Consider the following 20,077-nt stretch of genomic DNA (forward strand, 5'->3'; position numbering starts at 1 on the left):
TCTGCCACCTACCTTTACAGACCGACATACTCCTCTACCATTACCTCTGCTGATATGTTTCAGTACTGGTTTGGCTGTGTGCTATATGTGGATAGGTGTCTTCAGGTAAGTATATATCTTTTTAAGACACTCTCAGCTATGTTTTGCACTTTATAATTTTAAAGTTTTAAATATATAAAGCATATATTGGCCATGAGTCAGGTCTATGTTTGTTTAATTCCCTTTTTGCAATCTAACAGTTTCAGCATGGAAAATTATGTTTGGGAGAAATTTAGTATATTTTTTACTTACCTGAGGTTTCAGCTAGTTGTAACTTTGGTCTTGTTTTTCAAATTTTCGCAGTCAAATTAGGCCCGCGATGGCGCAAAATACTTATGTTTATTGTGTTTATTTTTGGCACAAATGTTTTTGGCGTGAAGGTTGCGTTTGTTGTGACACAAATTGTGTTATTCCTTGTTAAACCTTGGCACAAAACGTTTTTTTCTCAGCATTTGCGTCATCTTTGTTAACGTAATTTTTGGCGCCAAAAATTTTATATTAAGTCTCTCCCTCTTTTGCTCTCCGCTTTCATTTGTTACATACAGAGGCCTATGTTATTTGCTTTTTTTTTTTCATATAAGCATTTTTTCCCATTCCTGAAACTGCTATTTTGTGGAAATTGGATATTTTGTTTAAATGCTATTTTTTCTTTACTTTTTCTGATATTACTGTAGGAACCAAGTTGCCTGAAAACAAATCTACCAAAGCTAAGCGTGTATGTTGTAAATTGGCTAATCTTCCTTCATCAGCTCAAGTATGTGGCACTTGTTATGAGAAATTATTTCATGCTGATAAAGTTTCTATAGGTACAAATACATTTACTGTTAAACCTTCACAGTCAAATGAACATGATATTCCTGTAGATATAAAAGATTATATTGCTGCAGCCATAGAGAAGGCTATGACTGCTATCCCGCCTTCAAATAAAAGTAAAAGGTCTCTTACTACTTCTCATAAATCTGATGAAGTTTGTATTGATCAACAGAATACTGAAGCATTGTCTGCTGATGAGGATTTCTCAGGGTCAGAGGATCCTACTTCAGACTCTGAAATTGATAAATTATCTTTTCTTTTTAAGATGGAATATAAGCGTTCTTTGTTAAAGGAAGTATTGTTTACTTTGGGTACTGAGGAATCTAGTCCTCTTGATAAGAATAGCAAACATTTGAATTCTGTTTTTTAAAACTTCTGAGGTTACTCCTGAAGTGATTCCAATTCCAGATGCTCTCTCTAATATGATTACTAAGGAATGGTCTAAGCCTGGTACTACTTTTAATCCCTTCTTCTAGGTTTAAAAAAAAATGTATCCTTTACCTGTGTCTAATTTAGAGCTTTGGGAGAAATTTCCTAAAGTTGATGGCGCTATTTCTACTCTTGCCAAGCATAATAATATTCCTATGGAATATGGTACTTCTTTTAAAGATCCCTTATATAGGAAGGCTGAATCTTATCTTAGGAAGGTATATTTACATACTGGCTATATTCTTAGACCTGCTATTTCTATAGCAGATGTTGCTGCTGCTTCAACTTTTTGGTTGGACTATTTAGCAGAGCAGCTATTGGATCCGGATTTGTCCAACATTGTTGTTTCACTTCAACATGCTAATCATTTCATTTGTGATGCTATATTTGATATTAAGATTAATATTAAATCTATGTATTTAACTATTCTATATAGAAGAGCTTTATGGCTTAAATCATAGAATGCAGATATGGTGTCTAAATCTAGATTGCTATCATTATCTTACCTTATTATTCAAGGGGCCTCCTTTGTTTGTCCTTCCTGGACTGTAATCACAACAGATGCAAGTCTTACAGGTTGGGGAGCTGTCTGGGGGGTGTCTTTTGACGGCACAAGGGGTTTGGGAACCTCAGGGGGCAAGGTTACTAATCAATATTTTAGAACTCTGTGCTATTTTCAGAGCTCTTCAGGCTTGGCCTCTATTGGAGAGAACGATAAATATATATATATGCTAGACCGGTATCTTGTTATAAAGGAGACACAAACTATAACAAAAGTGTCTTATCTATACCTCATACTGGATGAGGTTAAATCACGTGAGTGGTTAATTATACTTGTGCTGTGAAATTTTTTATTGTAAACAGGCTTCACTAGGTGTGCTTTCTTGTGCGCTTGTCCCAACCTCCCTCTTTCAGAAATCCCTTGGGGAGGATTCGCTTTCTTAAGAGGACACTCATCACCGGATGAAGCAGAAGAGATAAAAGGCACTTGGGAACTGTCACACGAGCCATTACAATCTGACCTTGCTGTGTACAGCCTACTATTTTCAAAAACCAATGTGCTGGACTGGGTCTGTATCCTAGTGAAACTATTCACAGACTTATCTGTGTATATATTGATAAGCTGTTAAAACCTATATACTGCATCTATATATTGTATTTATATAATATATTGTATTTACACATTTAGCAATATTTAAAAAGTATATTTGTATGCAGGTACATCACCTATCCCCCAGCTATACATTCCTAAGCGCAGATTTACATATATTTTTTTTTTTTAACCCTACCTCTCTAGTGACTCGTGGACTTCCACATCGTGGGTATTATATCCCATACTTCACTAGCTCATAGACTCGTGCCACTTACATGAAAGAAAACATAATTTATGAAAGAACTTACCTGATAAATTAATTTATTTCATAGTGGCAAGAGTCCATGAGACCCACCCTATTTTTGTGGTTTTGACTTTTTTGTATAAAGCACATTAATTTTTTCCAGTTCCTCTTTGTTGTATGCTTATCGCACCTCACTTCTTGGCTATACGTTAAACTGAAGTATGAGTGTGGTGGGAGGTGCATTTATAGGCATTTTGAGGTTTGGGAAACTTTGCCCCCTCCAGGTAGGAATGTATATCCCATACGTCACCACTAGCTCAAGGACTTTTTGCCACTATGAAAGAAATTAAATTTATCAGGTAAATTCTTACATAAATTATGAATATATATATATATATATATATATATATATATATATATATATATATATATATATATTTTTTATTATTTATTTATTTCAGGGCTCAAAATTTCAGATAGACCATGCAATTTGAAGCAACTTTCTAATTTACTCCTATTATCACATTTTCTTCGTTCTCTTGCTTTCTTTATTTTAAAAAGAAGGCATCCAAGTTTTTTTTGGTTCAGTACTCTAGACAGCACTTTTTTATTGATATTGATTGTTCACCAAAAATGGGCTGGCATCTAAATATGTATATGTTTGTGTGTTCGCCCTATATACCTAACTGCACAATTGTGCGTATCGTATATGTTTGTGTGTTCGCCCTATATACCTAACTGCACAATTGTGCGTATCGTATATGTTTGTGTGTTCGCCCTATATACCTACCTAACTGCACAATTGTGCGTATCGTATATGTTTGTGTGTTCGCCCTATATACCTACCTAACTGCACAATTGTGCGTATCGTATTATATTATATTATATATACACACGATAAACTTGAGCATTGTATTGCACAAGGTTTACGTTGTTCCTATAGAAAGACAACCACACTTGGTAATTTATTATCTCCTTCTGTTTTACCTAAGACCGACCAAGGACAAAGCTCCTGGCTGACTCATAAAGGCATCTTTAAGTGCCTGAATAAATGTAGGGTGTGTGAATACGTATTACAATCAGATAGCGTCAGATCAGAAGTCACTGGAGAGGTTTATTCCATACAATCGTGCCTTAAATGTACCTCAACATATGTAGTCTATGTTCTAAGTTGCACTATGTGCCATTTACAATACGTTGGGCTCACGACTACTGAGGTAAAAGTGCGCATTCGGAATCATCTATCCACAATTCAGGCAGGTGTTGCTTCAACACCTTTGGTGCAACATTTCGCGAAATGTCACAAGAAAAGTGTGGAAACACTAAGGTGGCAGGCCATTGAGAGAGTATTTTGTCCACCTAGAGGGGGCGATAGAGATAGGCTACTACAGAAGAGGGAAATGTTTTGGATTTTCAAATTGCAAACACGTGTACCCATGGGTCTAAATTCAGAATATGACCTGATTAATTATTGGGAGTAGTGTCTTTCCCCTCTTGTGTGGTGGCCTGTACTCATTTGCCCTCTCCCTTTATTGCAATCTATCATGTTGTTATTGGGTGCATAGTATTTAGGGTGCTAATATACTATTATTTTGCGTCCCAGTGCTTCTATTTGCTTAATGTGCACCATTTTGGGTGCAAATATACTATACTATACTATATTATTACTATGCGCCCTTGGTGTTCTTTACCGTAACCTTTTATGCTGGTTAATATAGATTAACTGGTTTCTATCTAGGTGTACCATTAAGTCTTAATAATAATGATTAATATCTTTCCCATGTCCCACTTTTGCTACTTATACTCTGCAAACCACTTTGTTGTGATTATATGTATAGTGTGCATTATTTAGGGTATAAACATATTGCTACTATGTGCCCCTGGTTCCCTGATCTGTATAGTATGTATTATCAAGGGTGCAAATATAATATAACCATGTGCCTTTAATTCCCTGTACTGTTACTCCTTATGCCCGTTAATGTAGGTCATTAAGTAGTTTCAACCCAGGTCTACTATAAAGTCCTATTGATGGTTAAACATCTTTCCAACGTCCCCTTTTTTGCTGACACCTTAAAGTCTTCAGCACTTCAGTTACTATATACTATATATTATTATCACCATATATGGTATTGACTCTCTCTTTTGTTCTCTTTACAACTTTTTTCTGTAGCAAATGATGTTACATTGTTCAAGTATTCCATATGCTGATATTTTAGATTTGTAAAATTCGTAATATCTGGTGTTTAAGCTGTATATTTTTACATGACATAAATTGTATGCTGGTGAGATTAATTATGTTGATGACAAACTTATGATATTATGAAATTATATAAGGGATTGCAATGTACTATGGTTGTTGTGGATCATTTATTGCATTTAAATTTATATATGCATCAATATTGAACACTGTTTATATGCTCTATTATTAGGATTTTTGATTAAGTTCATATTGAATCTATTTTTCCCCAGTGTAAATAATGTATTTATATCCTGCAGTTAATGCCATTTATTTAGTACTCAACTGCTCAGATACTTAGATGGGCAATGTACATATATATGTAAATTAATATAGGTTTCCATAGGGTTAACCTCCACACAACATGCTCTTTATTTTAACCAATCAGTGAGATCCTGTTGCTTTTTAAGAAACACAGGTGCATAGTCCTTTAGCTATGATTACGGCCTGAGGGCCGAAACATGTTAGCGGACTTTCTTGTTGTTTTGTGCCAGTGCTGACCCCTGGAATGCTTTTATGTATTGCACAATAAAGATGAAGTTTTAACCTACATTGACCGTTGTCTGCATAATCCTTTCCTTGGATAGATAGATAGATAGATAGAGATATATATATATAATTTTTTTTTTTTTATTATGTGTGTGTCCTATATACATATATACCCAACATTGCCCATTGTGCATATACATTATATATGTGTGTGTGTATTAACTGGGTTATGTCTAGAGGATATCAGGAAAAACTGGATGATATTAAGGTAAATAAAACTCCAGGCCCAGATGGAATACACCCAAGGGTGTTATGGGAAGTTAGCACTGTTAGGACAAACCTCTACTCTTACAATTTCAAGACTCATTATCCTCAGGCATAGTATCCCAGATTTGGCGTCAAGCTGATGTGATGCCACTTTACAAAAAGGGAAGCAGGGATGATCCAGGAAGCTATAGACCAGTTATAGTCTGACATCAGTAGTGGGGAAGATATTTGAAGGGATTATAAAGGATTATATTAATTAGCATATTTTTGTGTAAACATGATTATGAGTTCAAATCAGCATGGTTTTATGAGAAATAGATCATGTCAAAGTAATCTAATTAGATTCTATGAGGAAGGAAGTAAAAATATAGATAAAGGGGAATCAATTGATGTCATATACTTAGATTTTGCAAAGGCGTTTGTTATAGTGCTACACAAGAGATTAATGCACAACATTAAGGGACTGGGAATAGCTGAAAATGTTAGCTCATGAATAAATAACTGGATAAAAGAAAGGGAGCAATGAGTGGTAGTGAATGGATCATACTCAGATTTGACAAAGGTATTCAGTGGAGTCCCCCAGGGATCAGTACTGGGCCCTGTTCTTTTTATTAATGACTTGGAGCAAGGGTTAAATAGCAACTTTATTTTTCTTCAGGTAAATGAGATTTAAAGGGACAGTCAACACCAGAATTTGTGTGGTTTAAAAAGATAGATAATCCCTTTAATACCCATTCCCCAGTTTTGCAAAACCAACACCGTTATATTAATAGACTTTTTACTTCTGTGACTAACTTGTTATTATCTATTGACTTGCATTTTAGCCAATTAGTGCAGTGTCTGCCACTAGCCACGGGCGTGATCACAATGCTATCTATATGGCCTACATGAGCTTGCTCTCCCCTGCTGTGAAAAGTAAATAAAATAGAGGCGGCCTTCAAGGGCTTATAAATTATCATATGCGCCTTCCTAGGTTTGCTTTCAAATAGAATACCAAGAGAACAAAGCAAAATTGTTGATAAAAGTAAATTGGAAAGTTGTTTAAAATTACATGCCCTATTTGAAAAATTAAAGGTTTTTTTGGACTTGACTGTCCCTTTAATATGAGAAAATGCAAGGTTCTACATTTTGGAAGTAAAAACGCAGCCAAACAGAGGAGGAAATGGATTTGGGAGTAGTAATAGATAAGCTAAAGATGGGTGCACAATGCAGGGCAGCGGCTACAAAGGCTAATAAGATACTAGCATGTATTAAAAGATGGAGGAAATATAATTTTGTCACTATATAAATCCCTGGTAAGACCTAAACTTGAGTATGGAGTGCAGTTCTGGGGACCAATTGCAAACGATATTGCAGAACTAAAAAAAGTTCAGAGAAGCGCTCACAAAGCTAATAAGGAGAATGGAGAATTTAAGCTATGAGGAGAGGCAAGCCAAACTGTTGTCTGTTTTCTCTAGAAAAAAAGGTGCTTGAGAAGTGACATGATTACTTTATATAAAAATATTCAAAGGCCATATACAGAGATGGCAGAAGCTCTGTTTATTTAAAGAAAATTGTTTGTGACAAGAGGTCACAATTTAAGGTTGGAGGAAAGGAGATTTCATCTCCGGCAATGGAAACGTTTTTTTACTGTAAGAGCAATAAAATTGTGGAACTGATTACCAAAGGAGGCAATGAATGCCAATACTCTAGATACATTTAAAAATTGTTTGGATACATTTCTGGCTAGAAACAAAATTCATTGATAGGATTGCTTGTATTAAATGGGTCACCTTTCAGTGGCATTAATTTAAGCTCAAATGGAGCTTTTTTTTTTTTAAGTATATTAGATTTGTATAGGTTGAACTTGATGGACTTTGGTCTTTTTTCAACCGCATCTACTATGTTATGTTACTATGTGTGTCTAAACAGTGGTAAAATATGTTCATCTTCAAGTATGAACAAGACTGCTGAATACCTGAACTGTGGAATCACCTCCAATTATAGTAATGTATGCCCACATGCCTGCAGGCAAACTTAATGAGAGGTGAACGCATGGCTCACTTTGTCTAAAATAATATATATATAAAAAGTTACATTAGCAATAAGTTGTATTCAAGTTTTCATTGCAAAAAAATGCTAGAACATCTCAACGTTCTACTTTTGTAAAGGGAATGAGTATTTATATTTCAAGGCTCTCCAGAGATTTTTTGTAAAATGGGTATTTTACTAGGTTGGTTACAAATGTACAATTTAAAAAAAAAAAAATAAGTAAACAGTGTAGTGACCTTCATACCAATCTCATTGGCATGTGTCTGGTTTTTCAGTTACTGAAGTGTCAAGTTAAAAAGGCACATGTGACTGCAATTCCCGATTGCCTCACCAGCATTAAAGGACCAGTAAATACAATAGATTTGCATATTCAACAAATGCATGATAAAAAGACAATGCAATAGCACTTAGTCTGAACTTAAAGTGAGTAGTACATTTGTTTCTGACAAATTTCAAAGTTATGTCTTTTACCACTCCTCCTGTACCATGTGACAGCCATCAACCAATCACAAATGCATATATGTATATTCTGTGAATTCTTGCACATGCTCAGTAGGAGCTGGTGACTCAAAAAGTGTAAATATAAAAAGACTGTGCACATTTTGTTAATGGAAGTAAATTGGAAAGTTGTTTAAAATTGCTGCTCTATCTGAATCATAAAAGTTTAATTTTGACTTCAGTGTCCCTTTAAAGCAGAGCTTTCCAAACTTTTCATGTCGGTGACACACTTTTTAGACCTACATCATTTCGCGACACAGTGATTCAGTTGTACTAGCAAACAGGAGGTTAAACTAACTTGTTTTAAGAGATACGGACACATACATAAATGATATAATAACGAAATGTATTTACAAGTAACAGTATGTATGTGTAAGAATTAAAAAAAAAAGTTTAATAACACCAATAGTTACTTACTATTTTAATGGGATGTATGAGGTTGATGGGATGAACACAGTTTCTGAAAATTTGGTGGGATATTAGACACTCGCATTTTTAAGCTTCCCCTTCCTATCCATATATCAAGAGCAGGAACAGCAATGCACTACTGGGAGCTAGCTGCAAAAAAACCCCACTGACTTCAGCTCAGCGTTTAAGCTGCCGCCCTCAGAGCTCGGCGAGTCCGATTGACTACTGCCCACGCTGCAAACGCACTGCTGTCCCACTCACTGACTACACATGCAGCCACGAGCCGATTGAGGAGACTACATGTGCAGTCAGGTGCCAATGTGCCCCCAAAGCCACCAATGGGAATAGTTTCAGTTCCCATTGAGCTGCGACAATAGGTTAAGATGATCTGTGACCCCCTAGGTATCAATCACATGTCAACCATGTGATATGCGTAGCAGGCAGGCGGAAAGTCAGAAACCAAAAAAAAAAAAAAAAACATTAAAAAAAATTAAAATGTAAAAAAAATTGTGCTGAAGCAGGGACACACCTACACACTGCTGCCGACACACTAGTGTGTCCCGACACACAGTTTGGAAAGCACTGCTTTAAAGGGACAGTAAATACCTTGCGATTTGTATATAAAATTTAGATATTGAGACAATAAGACTTATTTTAACACTACACCTGAAACAAAGCACAGTCCTGACATTAATTATATCAGGTTATTCTAACTTCCAAAATGTTGCATACTAAAATCATATCATCTGTTTAAATTTATAATCACTTGAAAATCAATATAAAAGTTATGAGGAACCGGAACTGAAAAACTTATGTGTGCATTAATGTTGTTCCTTTTTCATGCATGAGCAAACCATAATGATAAAATGTAATTTTTTCAAAGGAAGTTTCACATTAAAGAAATGCAAAAAAGTTTCTTTTATAAGTTGCCATGAAAAATAGATGACTGGAGGCATTAGGAGTATGCACAGAATTCACACTCCAACCACATTGGCTATGGGTTAAGTACACACAAAAAAAAATTAAAAACTATTTTTGCTAACAATTCTACTCTAATTTGAAATGCACGTTTATGGACCTTTAATATTATGGTTTTTATACCCCATTTGTTGTTTGTACCAGTTTGTTGCCAGACCCTGCTTATAGGTTTCTAGTCTCAACTAGCAAGTATAGCTCAGCTATTCATATCTTGTGAATGAGAACTTAGCATCCAGTGATGCTTGAAATAAAAATGAAACAAAAAGAGAGGTGCAGGTGGAGCAAACAATATGAAGTAATGGAATAAATATACTAAACAAGTTGGAGTACCAAGGCCAATTTTATTTAGACATGTTTTAACATGTTTATTATTTATACTTTAAGACTTATCTGCTGGGAATACCCGTACTTCACAATTAATGAAAGTCATATGTTTAAAAATGTAATTTTTTTTTTTATAGGTAGTAGCCTCAAAAGGAAAAAGCAACTATTTGAATTAAAAGGAGCTATTTAAAAATAATAATAATAAAAAAAAAATTATATATATATCCTCCATGTGCCAGGTCAGTAGTATTCACAGTATTTTCAAATAGGACTGCACTCACTGGGTTTTAGCATAAAAACTTATTTTATTGTGGTAACGTTTCGGAGTCCACAGACTCCTTCCTCAGACCAGAACAAATATGCAAGTGAACATAGTGCCTTATATACACATTAAGCCCCACCCATCTAACAACATGTGTGTTAATTGCGCCAAAACCGTGGTTGTCATGGTGATGGCCCCTCTACCAAACAATATTGCCATACTACTAACATAATGAAATATATTGAACAGATATATAAACATACCATTATAGCAATGTATATCCATGTAGAACAACGTTTAAAATATCAGGCTGCAATGGGTTAACAGTATTCAAGCACGAGATGCATGTTATACAGTCACACTTAGTATAGAAAAAACAAGTCATCATAGCTTATCTCCTCTATCTAGCTACCTGGTTTATAATATGAATCCGTTAACGTCCATAGTTGTGGTTTATATCACAGTCCCTTAATCACATATTGTTAGAGTCAGCGTTGTACAGTAATGGAGCATCTATGCCACTGTTTTTGCAACCGCATCTTATCAAGTCTATCACATCTTTGTTAATATTAGCTGTCAACAAAGTAAGGAGTCATACCTTATGTTAGGATGCCCATGTCTCCAGTCCGGATTGTTAATTGTGGTCCGCAAAAAAGACATATGTGCTGCTGTCAAGCTCCAAGCTGTGAAACCCAGAGGCGCTGAGCAGAGCGCTCTGGCGTCTGTAGTGTGAATCTTCCAACCGCATGGCTAATTAGCATATGCGGCTGACGTCACCCGTGTTTCGATTATGTTTGTAGCCATAGAAACCATGGTGCGTTCCACAACTTCAAGCCCCACCAAGGTTATTAGAGTGGTGTGAGCGAGTTAGTCAGATGATACTATGTAGCCATGCTGCAGTAAGACACTAAATCACATAGTGTAGCATTGGAGGGAGATCGTCTCAAGTGTAGAGAGGCAGGGTATTAAGGCTAGTTCCGGTAGGGGGTATTTTACCTTTTGCAAAATATATAATGTATAGCTAAAGGGTCTTGTCTCCTATTCAGCTATTTGGGGATAATTGCTAAGGACCTAGTACCCATCCCTTATCAAGTCATAGCAGCTGTAGTAACAAACAGGTCATATGTTTGACAGCAGCACATATGTCTTTTTTGCGGACATATGTCTTTTTTTATAAACACTCCTAAGGACTTACTTGTAAATCCACTTTATTTGTGAACGTTTGAGCCAAACTAGCTCGTCCTCAGACAAACAGAAAAACAAAAATTGCATTTCCCACCACCAAAACTTAAATACCCAACAGCCGTTACGTGCACATTCTACACGTTTACCACGCCCCCCAGGGGAGAAGTAGACAGCCGTGTCAGCGTGATAATCGGCTGACAAAATAATAATGTTATAAAAACAAACACTTCCAAATCAATGCGAAAAGGCCAAAAAGCAAAATAACAGGCATACCTGAAAAAGATAAACAATAAATAACAAGGTATAATAAACCGATGTGCCGCTATGTAATCATTCCTGGTTAGGTAACCATAGTGACAGGGAAGCCAAAAAATACCAGCGGGACAGATGGATAAATGAATAAATATAAATATGTGCAACAAGACCTAATATATAATATGCCGTAATGCTGGCTAAATATTATGCGGTAGCACCCGACATTATATTTAAATGGTGACCAAGTAGGATACACGGGCCAATCTGTCCGTCAGGGCAACTATAAACAAAATCAGCAAAGATCGAAATATAGCTGTATAACAGCAAATCGTGGCAACCAAAGTGCCATGACTATCATAACGGGGAAAGAGCCGTGGACACTACCATCCCTGACAAACATTGGGCAGTGAAGGGAAATACAATAATATGTTGCGAGCAAGTATATCCAACTCAGTTGGCATGGCAACCAGTAACAATCCAGCCGACATCGGCTAACTTAAGGCAATACAGACCCAGGTAATTGGAGAAAGCAGCAGATTGCACGTCCTCTGTGATGGATAAAACATCGCTATACAAATTGTTGGTTGCCCCCAAGGCTGATTATTACAACGTTTGGAGTGCACTTTGTCTACAAATCTATAGATAGATAGATATAAATAAATAATACAAGTTTATAAATAGGTTTGTAATACAAATTGCAATCCAAGTGTAGAGCGCAGGAGTCTCAGCTCATATCTTGTGTGGGTGGCCTCCAGGAAGCTCAGCTCCCGCCCCCCTTTCTCCCCGTGTTGCAGGCTGTACAATACAGGGCAGGCGGCAGACAGAGCATGGGACGTACATCATTCTCTGGTCCCGAGCACCTTTTTTCTAGAGAAAACAGATCCAGTTTGGCTAACCTATCCTCTTAGCTTAATTCTCTATTACCCTTTTTAGATTGTGGCTCTGCTCTTAAAGGGATATTAAAACTGACATTTTTTGCTTTCATAATTAAGATAGAGCATGCAATTTTCAGTAACTTTATAATTTACTCCCATTATTAATTATTCTTCCACAAATCAGCAAGCACTACCCAGGGTTCTGAAACAAAAAATGGGCAGACTCTTAAGCTTACATTCCTGCTTTTCAAATAAAGATACTAAGAATTTAGAAAAATTAATAGGAGTAAATTAGAAAGTTGCTTAAAATTGCATGCTCTATCTGAATCACAAAAGAAAAATGTGTGTTTCACAAGTATGCAATGTCTTTTTTGAGATTGGTCCCCAGAATTGCACTTCATACTCCAGGTGAGGGATTTATATAGTGACAGAATTATGCCCTTGCATCAGTGGCTCTTAATACAAGCAAGTATCAAATTATAATTAGAAGCTACTGCCCTGCATTGCGTGCCCATCTTTAGCTTATTATCTATAAGTACTCCCAAACCCCTTTCCTCCTCTCTTTTGCAAAACCTAGTCCCATTTAAATAGGTTGCCTGCTTATTTTTACTTCTAAAATGCAGATCCTTAAATTTTCCAGTGTTAAATCTCGTTTTCCATTTACCTGGCCAATCTTCTAATTTTTGTAAAATCGCCTTGTAAAGCAATGTCATTCTTCACTGACTTAATGAGCTTACACCACTTTGTATTATCTGCAAAAATAGAGATGTTGCTACTCAATCCTTGCTCTAAGTCTTTACCAAGTCATATAATAAAAATATTAAAACTAACAGGCCCAGTACTGATCCCAGGGGGACTCCACCGATTACCTTTGTCCAATCTGAGTATGATCTATTTACTACCACTCATTGCTCCCTGTCTTTTATCCAGATATTTATCCATGAGCTAACGTTTTCAGCTATTCCCAGTCCCTTAATCTTGTACAATATTCTCTCATGTGGCACTGTATCAAACGCCATTGCAAAATACAAGCATATCACATCAAATGATTCCCTTTTATCTATATTTTTACTCTCGTAGAATCTAATTAGGTTAGTTTGACATTAACTATTTCATAAAAGCATGCTGATTTGAACTCATAAATTTGCCTACAAGAATATACTTATCAATAAAACGCTTTATAATCCTTCAATTATCTTCCCCATTATCGATGTCAGACCAATTTATAGCTTCATGGATCAGCAATGCTTCCCTTTTTAAAAAGTGGCACCACATCAGCTTTACACCAGTCCTGGGGTACTATGCCTGAAGATAATGAGTCTTGCTTTAAAAATCAGACTCGGTAGAAAGGAAAAATATTCTCTGTAGACTAATATATTATTAACCATTTTAAACATCTAATACATCATCTGCTTCCCCAAATCTATGACAAAACTCAAGGGCTGCAACTCACTGGAAGAGAATTTCTAATGTAGAGAAAACTGCAGTCCATTAGATCTGTTCATGGGCATTGGTGATTCCATGGCCTGGTTGCTTTGCACAGTTAGAAAATTCAGATATTGCAAATTCTCAAAAGCAAGGCCCACACATTGATCTCTTATTGTATGTAAATAATATTTATTTATTGTACCCTTGGCAGAACTGTGGAATATATTTCTGTACTGCAAATAAAGAATATTGAAGGAACAATGAAGTATTGAGTCTATATTGCACAGCATAGAGCATGATCAGCAATTGAAGGGACATTAAACTGCCATGATACATTATTATTGGTAAACAGCTGCCCATGTTGAGCTAACACTTAACCCTTTCACGTCAGGACTTGTCTAGATCGGAACAAATTTCTGATGGAAACAATTAAGTAAAAATTGATCGCATGAACGATCATGTGATTTCAATGATGGGATCAGGTCGGGGGGATGCCTATGATGCTAAGCACAACCTCCAGCCTGCGATCTTATTTAGGAAGCTTCTATGGCCTCAGGACAGCCAAACTGCTAAGACGTTCCATGCAATCCTAACGGCGCTAAAGCCCAGCGCAGTTAGGACGGCATTGGAACGTCCTAAGGGCATGAAGGGGTTAAAGGAATATGAAAACAAAATTTATTTTGTGATTCAGAGAGAGCATTCAGTTTTAAACATTAACATTTAATTCTATTATCTAATTTGCTCTGTTCTCTGGGTATCTTTTGCTGAAAATCATACATAGGTAAGCTCAGGAGTTGAGAGCTAGCCGCTGATTGGTGGCTGCACAAATATGCCTCCTGCTATTTGTTTCCCAATGTGTTCAGCTAGCTCCCAGTAGTGCATTGATGCTCATTCAAATAAAGAATACCAAGAAAATTAAGCAAAATTGATCAAATTAAATTGAAACGTTGTATAAACAAATGTTCTATCTGAATCATGAAAAATAAAATGGGTTTCATGTCCCTTTAAGAAAAAAATACCAAAACACTTTTTTAAAAAAAATGTTTAATAAATATCCTGTTTATTTTATTTATGGAGTACATAATTACATACTGCAGTCTACTAGTTCAGCTATGAGTCATGTTGAAGGGTCATTGATCACATTAGTGCAGGAGCTCATTTTTACGTGGCTTTAATAAGACCAGAAGATAAACACGTATAAAATCCCTTACAACAGATATATCCCTGATAACACAAACCTGCAAATTGTTACTCGCAAAACTATTGGTTTAAAGCTTCACAAAATGTTTCTTTTAATACTGCTCTTAATTGCAGAAATATACTCTGTTCATACAAAAAACTGTTTAATACCCCTTAAAGGGACAGTTTACACCAGAATTTTTATTGTTTTAGAAGATAGATAATCCCTTTATTACCCATTTCCCAGTTTTGCATAACCAACAGTTATAATAATATACTTTTAACCTCTGTGATTATCTTGTATCTAAGCCTCTGCAAATTGCCCCCTTTTTCAGTTCTTTTGACAGACTTGCAGTCTAGCCAATCAGTGCCTGCTCCCAGATAACTTCTCGTGCACGAGCACAGTGTTATCTATATGAAATACGTGAACTAACACCCTCTAGTGGTGAAAAACTGTTAAAATGCAATCTGAAAGAGGTGGGCTTCAAGGTCTAAGAAATTAGCATATGAACCTCCTAGGTTAAGTTTTCAACTAAGAATACCAAGAGAACAAAGCAAAATTGGTGCTCATCTTGGACCCGAGTTAGGCACTGACTGGTGCACATGTACCATTCACTTGGTTGACTGCTAATCAAGATTCTTAGTCTGCTTATCCCTGTCTTGTCGTTGTGTGTCAATTGCCAAAAAAAATTCACAGTGCTATACAGGAGTACAAAATATATAAAGATAATACTCCAGACATACAACCCTTGTGAAGCTTCTTGAGAATGTTTATCGGCTCTCCTTTGCTGTGACCATTTAGGGCCAGGTACAACTATTTAGCAAAAGGGCTTGACAAATACTGTTGAGCAAGAAAGCCAAGACTCCCAAAAATTTTAGTTCTGACTCTTAGCTTTATGGATTCTTCTATATACATCCTAATTTAAAATGACCCCCTGACTACTAAAGAACTCCATATTCTGGGAAGCTCCTAAATTTAATACAATATGCTGGTTCAGAATGTTTTAGGAATATATATATATATATATATATATATATATATATATATATATATATATATATATATAATCCCAATATGCTTTATGGATGATTTAATTTTGCTCAAAAGATTTGTAAAAGACAGAAGATTCTGTGATACTAGAATTCCAGAACTGATTAGGACCAATTTAATAAAACTGCAAAAGAAATAAACAGAATTTGCATTTGTCTAGTAGTATATGACCAGCAATGATACATTACACATCTGCAAAGTGCTTGCTGTAACATTTCAGCTCACAGTTACAAATTTAAAGTGTCTGGGACATAAAGCTATATTACAAAGCTACACATAATTTATTCAGCCTAGGTTTGCTGATTGGAAGCTTCTATCGAATTCTCAATGCAGTAGTAAAGTGAATAATTAAATAAAAAAAACATCTGAATAAATGTTTCTGTATAGTGTGCACATCGAATAAACACAGATTTATTGCAAAGGGCGTTGATTTCCTTGGCATGCACCCACCACCCTCCTGCAAAAGCCGATCCCAGGCAGGCTGCAGATTCATAGCAGTCTACATTTCCATACCAAAACATAGGCTGGAAAAGGGAGGGTTTCTAGTATTCAGGTTACAATGGAAATTGTGAAATCAACACTTTTTACATTTTCAAGGTTTTTGTGGGGAATTTATTTTATGCTACAATGGAAATTACTATTTTGGGAAATAGGTGCAATCCACTCAACATATAAAAAATTAGGATTCCCATTTTGGCTGCAAGAAAAGGTTTTACCACTGGCAGTCAGTCAACGTGTTAATCTTAGTGAATCCTGATTATGGTAATTATAACTCTCCTCATATTAAATGGGCCTTTCCTTGGTATAACCCCTTCGCTATAAGTATCCAGAAGGGGGATGGGTGTTTGACAGACCACCAGCTATCTTTATCAAGCCACAGCCTTTCACCATCTCACACACTGGGGGACTGTGTGTCAAACAGGAATGGATTACTATCCAGTAAGCATTATAAAGCCATATATTACATCAAAGACTAAGCCTACCACAATGCAGATCAGCTGCACCATCCTGCTGTAAAGTGGCATACTGCTAGTAGAATGTGAGCCAAACCGCCTCAAATTCATAACATATGTACTATAAGCATATCTGGAAGCACCCATATGTATTATTGACAATAAAGATGTACATTTGTCTCATATATATCCCCTACATGTCACATATACAGCTGAACATAAAGCATTACAAACATAATAGATGTAATAGTATACACTGAAATTGTATCCTTAATTGTAAGTTGCATATTTATTAACTGTAAAAAATATACAAGTATGCAACATACTCCACAATGTTTTAAACTACTATACAATTTGCCAAGATGTATTATGCATATAATATTACTATAAAAGCTGTACCCATGTAATCACACATGCATGTTTAGAGCTCTCCTGCATACAAAGCCATTAAATATTTACAAAAAATGTATGTATAAGACGAGCTATGAAAGAGTTTGATCCCTACATGCAAAAGCATATGCTGCTTAAAATAAATAAGAGGTAACCATCTATAAAGCATATAACGCACACACACATATGTAAATATCAGATGACATCTTATTGTATCTTACATGTACTGCATAAAACAAAAAGGCATTTTTCATACACATGTATCATTGGCTGTACATACATGTATACAATATGTTTACACATACAAGTGGCATTCACATCCACATATGCATCGTGGCAGTGTACCAGTGTAAACAAGAGTGCAGCCAGGCAGACACACGGTAGCAAGTACACAGCAGTGCCCTGCGGCTTTCCCAGCGCAGTGCGGAATCTGTGGAGGGCCCGTGGAATCCCCGGGCCCGAGCACGTTCCCCGCAATGCGCCCCCGCGTTGGGAAACACCGGGAGACGCTAATCACCCGCAGGGAAAGAGGCCGCCAGCTTACCATGATTGCTGTTCGGTGTACTCGCTATCCTTGGTCGTCAATTGGTCTCCGGGTGAGCCGTCGCCTTCCCACCGCCGTTGCTGGTATACTACTACCCTCCTTCCTGATATTGGGCACGGCTTCAGCACAGCAATAGGAACGGCACTTCACTGACCCACAGCCTTGATAGAGTGGGAGAGCGTAGCTGCAGTGGGGAGGGAAGGGGCGGAGCCTCACGGCTGTCAGAAGCAGAGAGGTGGAGCTGATGCACACGCCGAATCCACGTTTACGCAACGCTTAGCGTTTGCGGAACTCAGTTACCATGTTTGTTGAGGGAAGGTAAATCCGCTCAATATTAAATATTTTTAAATGGAATAACCTTATTTTCCCATATATAAGAGCAGAAATAGTACTCTGAATTTTAGAAACAAGTACTTACGAATTTTCATACATATAAGTGCTCCTATGTTTTACTATATGTATGAATTTTAAACTATTTCTGGAAATTTTAACGACAGGAGTGTAAACACTTCCCGTAAGAAAAATGGTTGCTTATAACCACATGTCACTTTGTTTCGCTCCATATATCATAAAGAGCTCAGTGATGCTAGTGGAATGGGGGATGGTGGTGTTAAACCAGGGCGCACAGTAGCAAGTGCTGCTATCTATGTATAGTCATATATAAGCAAACGTAACAGACCTCTTAAGCCATTAAATGGAATTCTGAAATTGTAGCTTCATGGTATAGCAGAATTTTAGATAGGTTTCCTTACACTAATAAAGTGCATCACTATACAGGGAGTGCAGAATTATTAGGCAAATGAGTATTTTGACCACATCATCCTCTTTATGCATGTTGTCTTACTCCAAGCTGTATAGGCTCGAAAGCCTACTACCAATTAAGCATATTAGGTGATGTGCATCTCTGTAATGAGAAGGGGTGCATAGTTGCCAACAGTCCCTAATTTCCAGGGACAGTCCCTGGATTTTGTTGTATGTCCCTGGAGTTTTTTTGTCCCTGGAAATGTCCCTGAAAATCTCCTTTGCACAACATTTGTTGTTTGCATATATATACACACACACATACACATATACAGATAGATAGATGATAAATAGATATAGTGTATTATTTAAATATAATTCATTCCTAATGGAATATTGTTATTATTATTGAATGGGTTCACATATTATTGGTCTTTCTAATTTTGATGCTGTGTTGTAAAAATAACCATATGCCCAGAATGTGTTCCAGAGACTGGGTAGGTGTAAGAGCTTGGTGCTGTAATCTGTATAATAAACTATGGATAAGTCTAAATTATACTATTACTTTCAAATGGGTGTGTTTTGATTGCAGAACTGAGTGGGCGGAGCAGTTGAACAGTAGGTCGTCAATACTCCAGTAACCCGCTTGCTTGCTCTGCTGCAAAGTGTCCCTGAAATTTTTTTTGAAATGTTGGCAACTATGGGGGTGTGGTCTAATGACATCAACACCCTATATCAGGTGTGCATAATTATTAGGCAACTTCCTTTCCTTTGGCAAAATGGGTCAAAAGAAGGACTTGACAGGCTCAGAAAAGTAAAAAATAGTGAGATATCTTGCAGAGGGATGCAGCACTCTTAAAATTGCAAAGCTTCTGAAGCGTGATCATCGAACAATCAAACGTTTCATTCAAAATAGTCAACAGGGTCGCAAGAAGCGTGCGGAAAAACCAAGGCGCAAAATAACTGCCCATGAACTGACAAAAGTCAAGCGTGCAGCTGCCAAGATGCCACTTGCCACCAGTTTGGCCATATTTCAGAGCTGCAACATCACTGGAGTGCCCAAAAGCACAAGGTGTGCAATACTCAGAGACATGGCCAAGGTAAGAAAGGCTGAAAGACGACCACCACTGAACAAGACACACAAGCTGAAACGTCAAGACTGGGCCAAGAAATATCTCAAGACTGATTTTTCTAAGGTTTTATGGACTGATGAAATGTGAGTGAGTCTTGATGGGCCAGATGGATGGGCACGTGGCTGGATTGGTAAAGGGCAGAGAGCTCCAGTCCGACTCAGATGCCAGCAAGGTGGAGGTGGAGTACTGGTTTGGGCTGGTATCATCAAAGATGAGCTTGTGGGGCCTTTTC

General features: G+C 36.8%; 1 protein-coding gene across 1 annotated transcript in view; it reads right to left on the reverse strand.

Moving 5' to 3' along the window:
• The window catches only part of PPP3R1 (protein phosphatase 3 regulatory subunit B, alpha), a 131,629-nt gene extending 113,452 nt beyond the window's left edge, over positions 1–18,177 (reverse strand). The window contains exon 1 of the mRNA XM_053712112.1: positions 17,972–18,177. Coding sequence (XP_053568087.1) covers positions 17,972–17,974 — 3 coding nt within the window. The 5' untranslated portion in view covers positions 17,975–18,177. The remainder of the gene's footprint in view (positions 1–17,971) is intronic.
• Between the last annotated feature and the right edge of the window lie 1,900 nt (positions 18,178–20,077).

Source organism: Bombina bombina, chromosome 4 (assembly GCF_027579735.1).
Source record: "Bombina bombina isolate aBomBom1 chromosome 4, aBomBom1.pri, whole genome shotgun sequence".
NCBI lineage: Eukaryota > Metazoa > Chordata > Amphibia > Anura > Bombinatoridae > Bombina > Bombina bombina.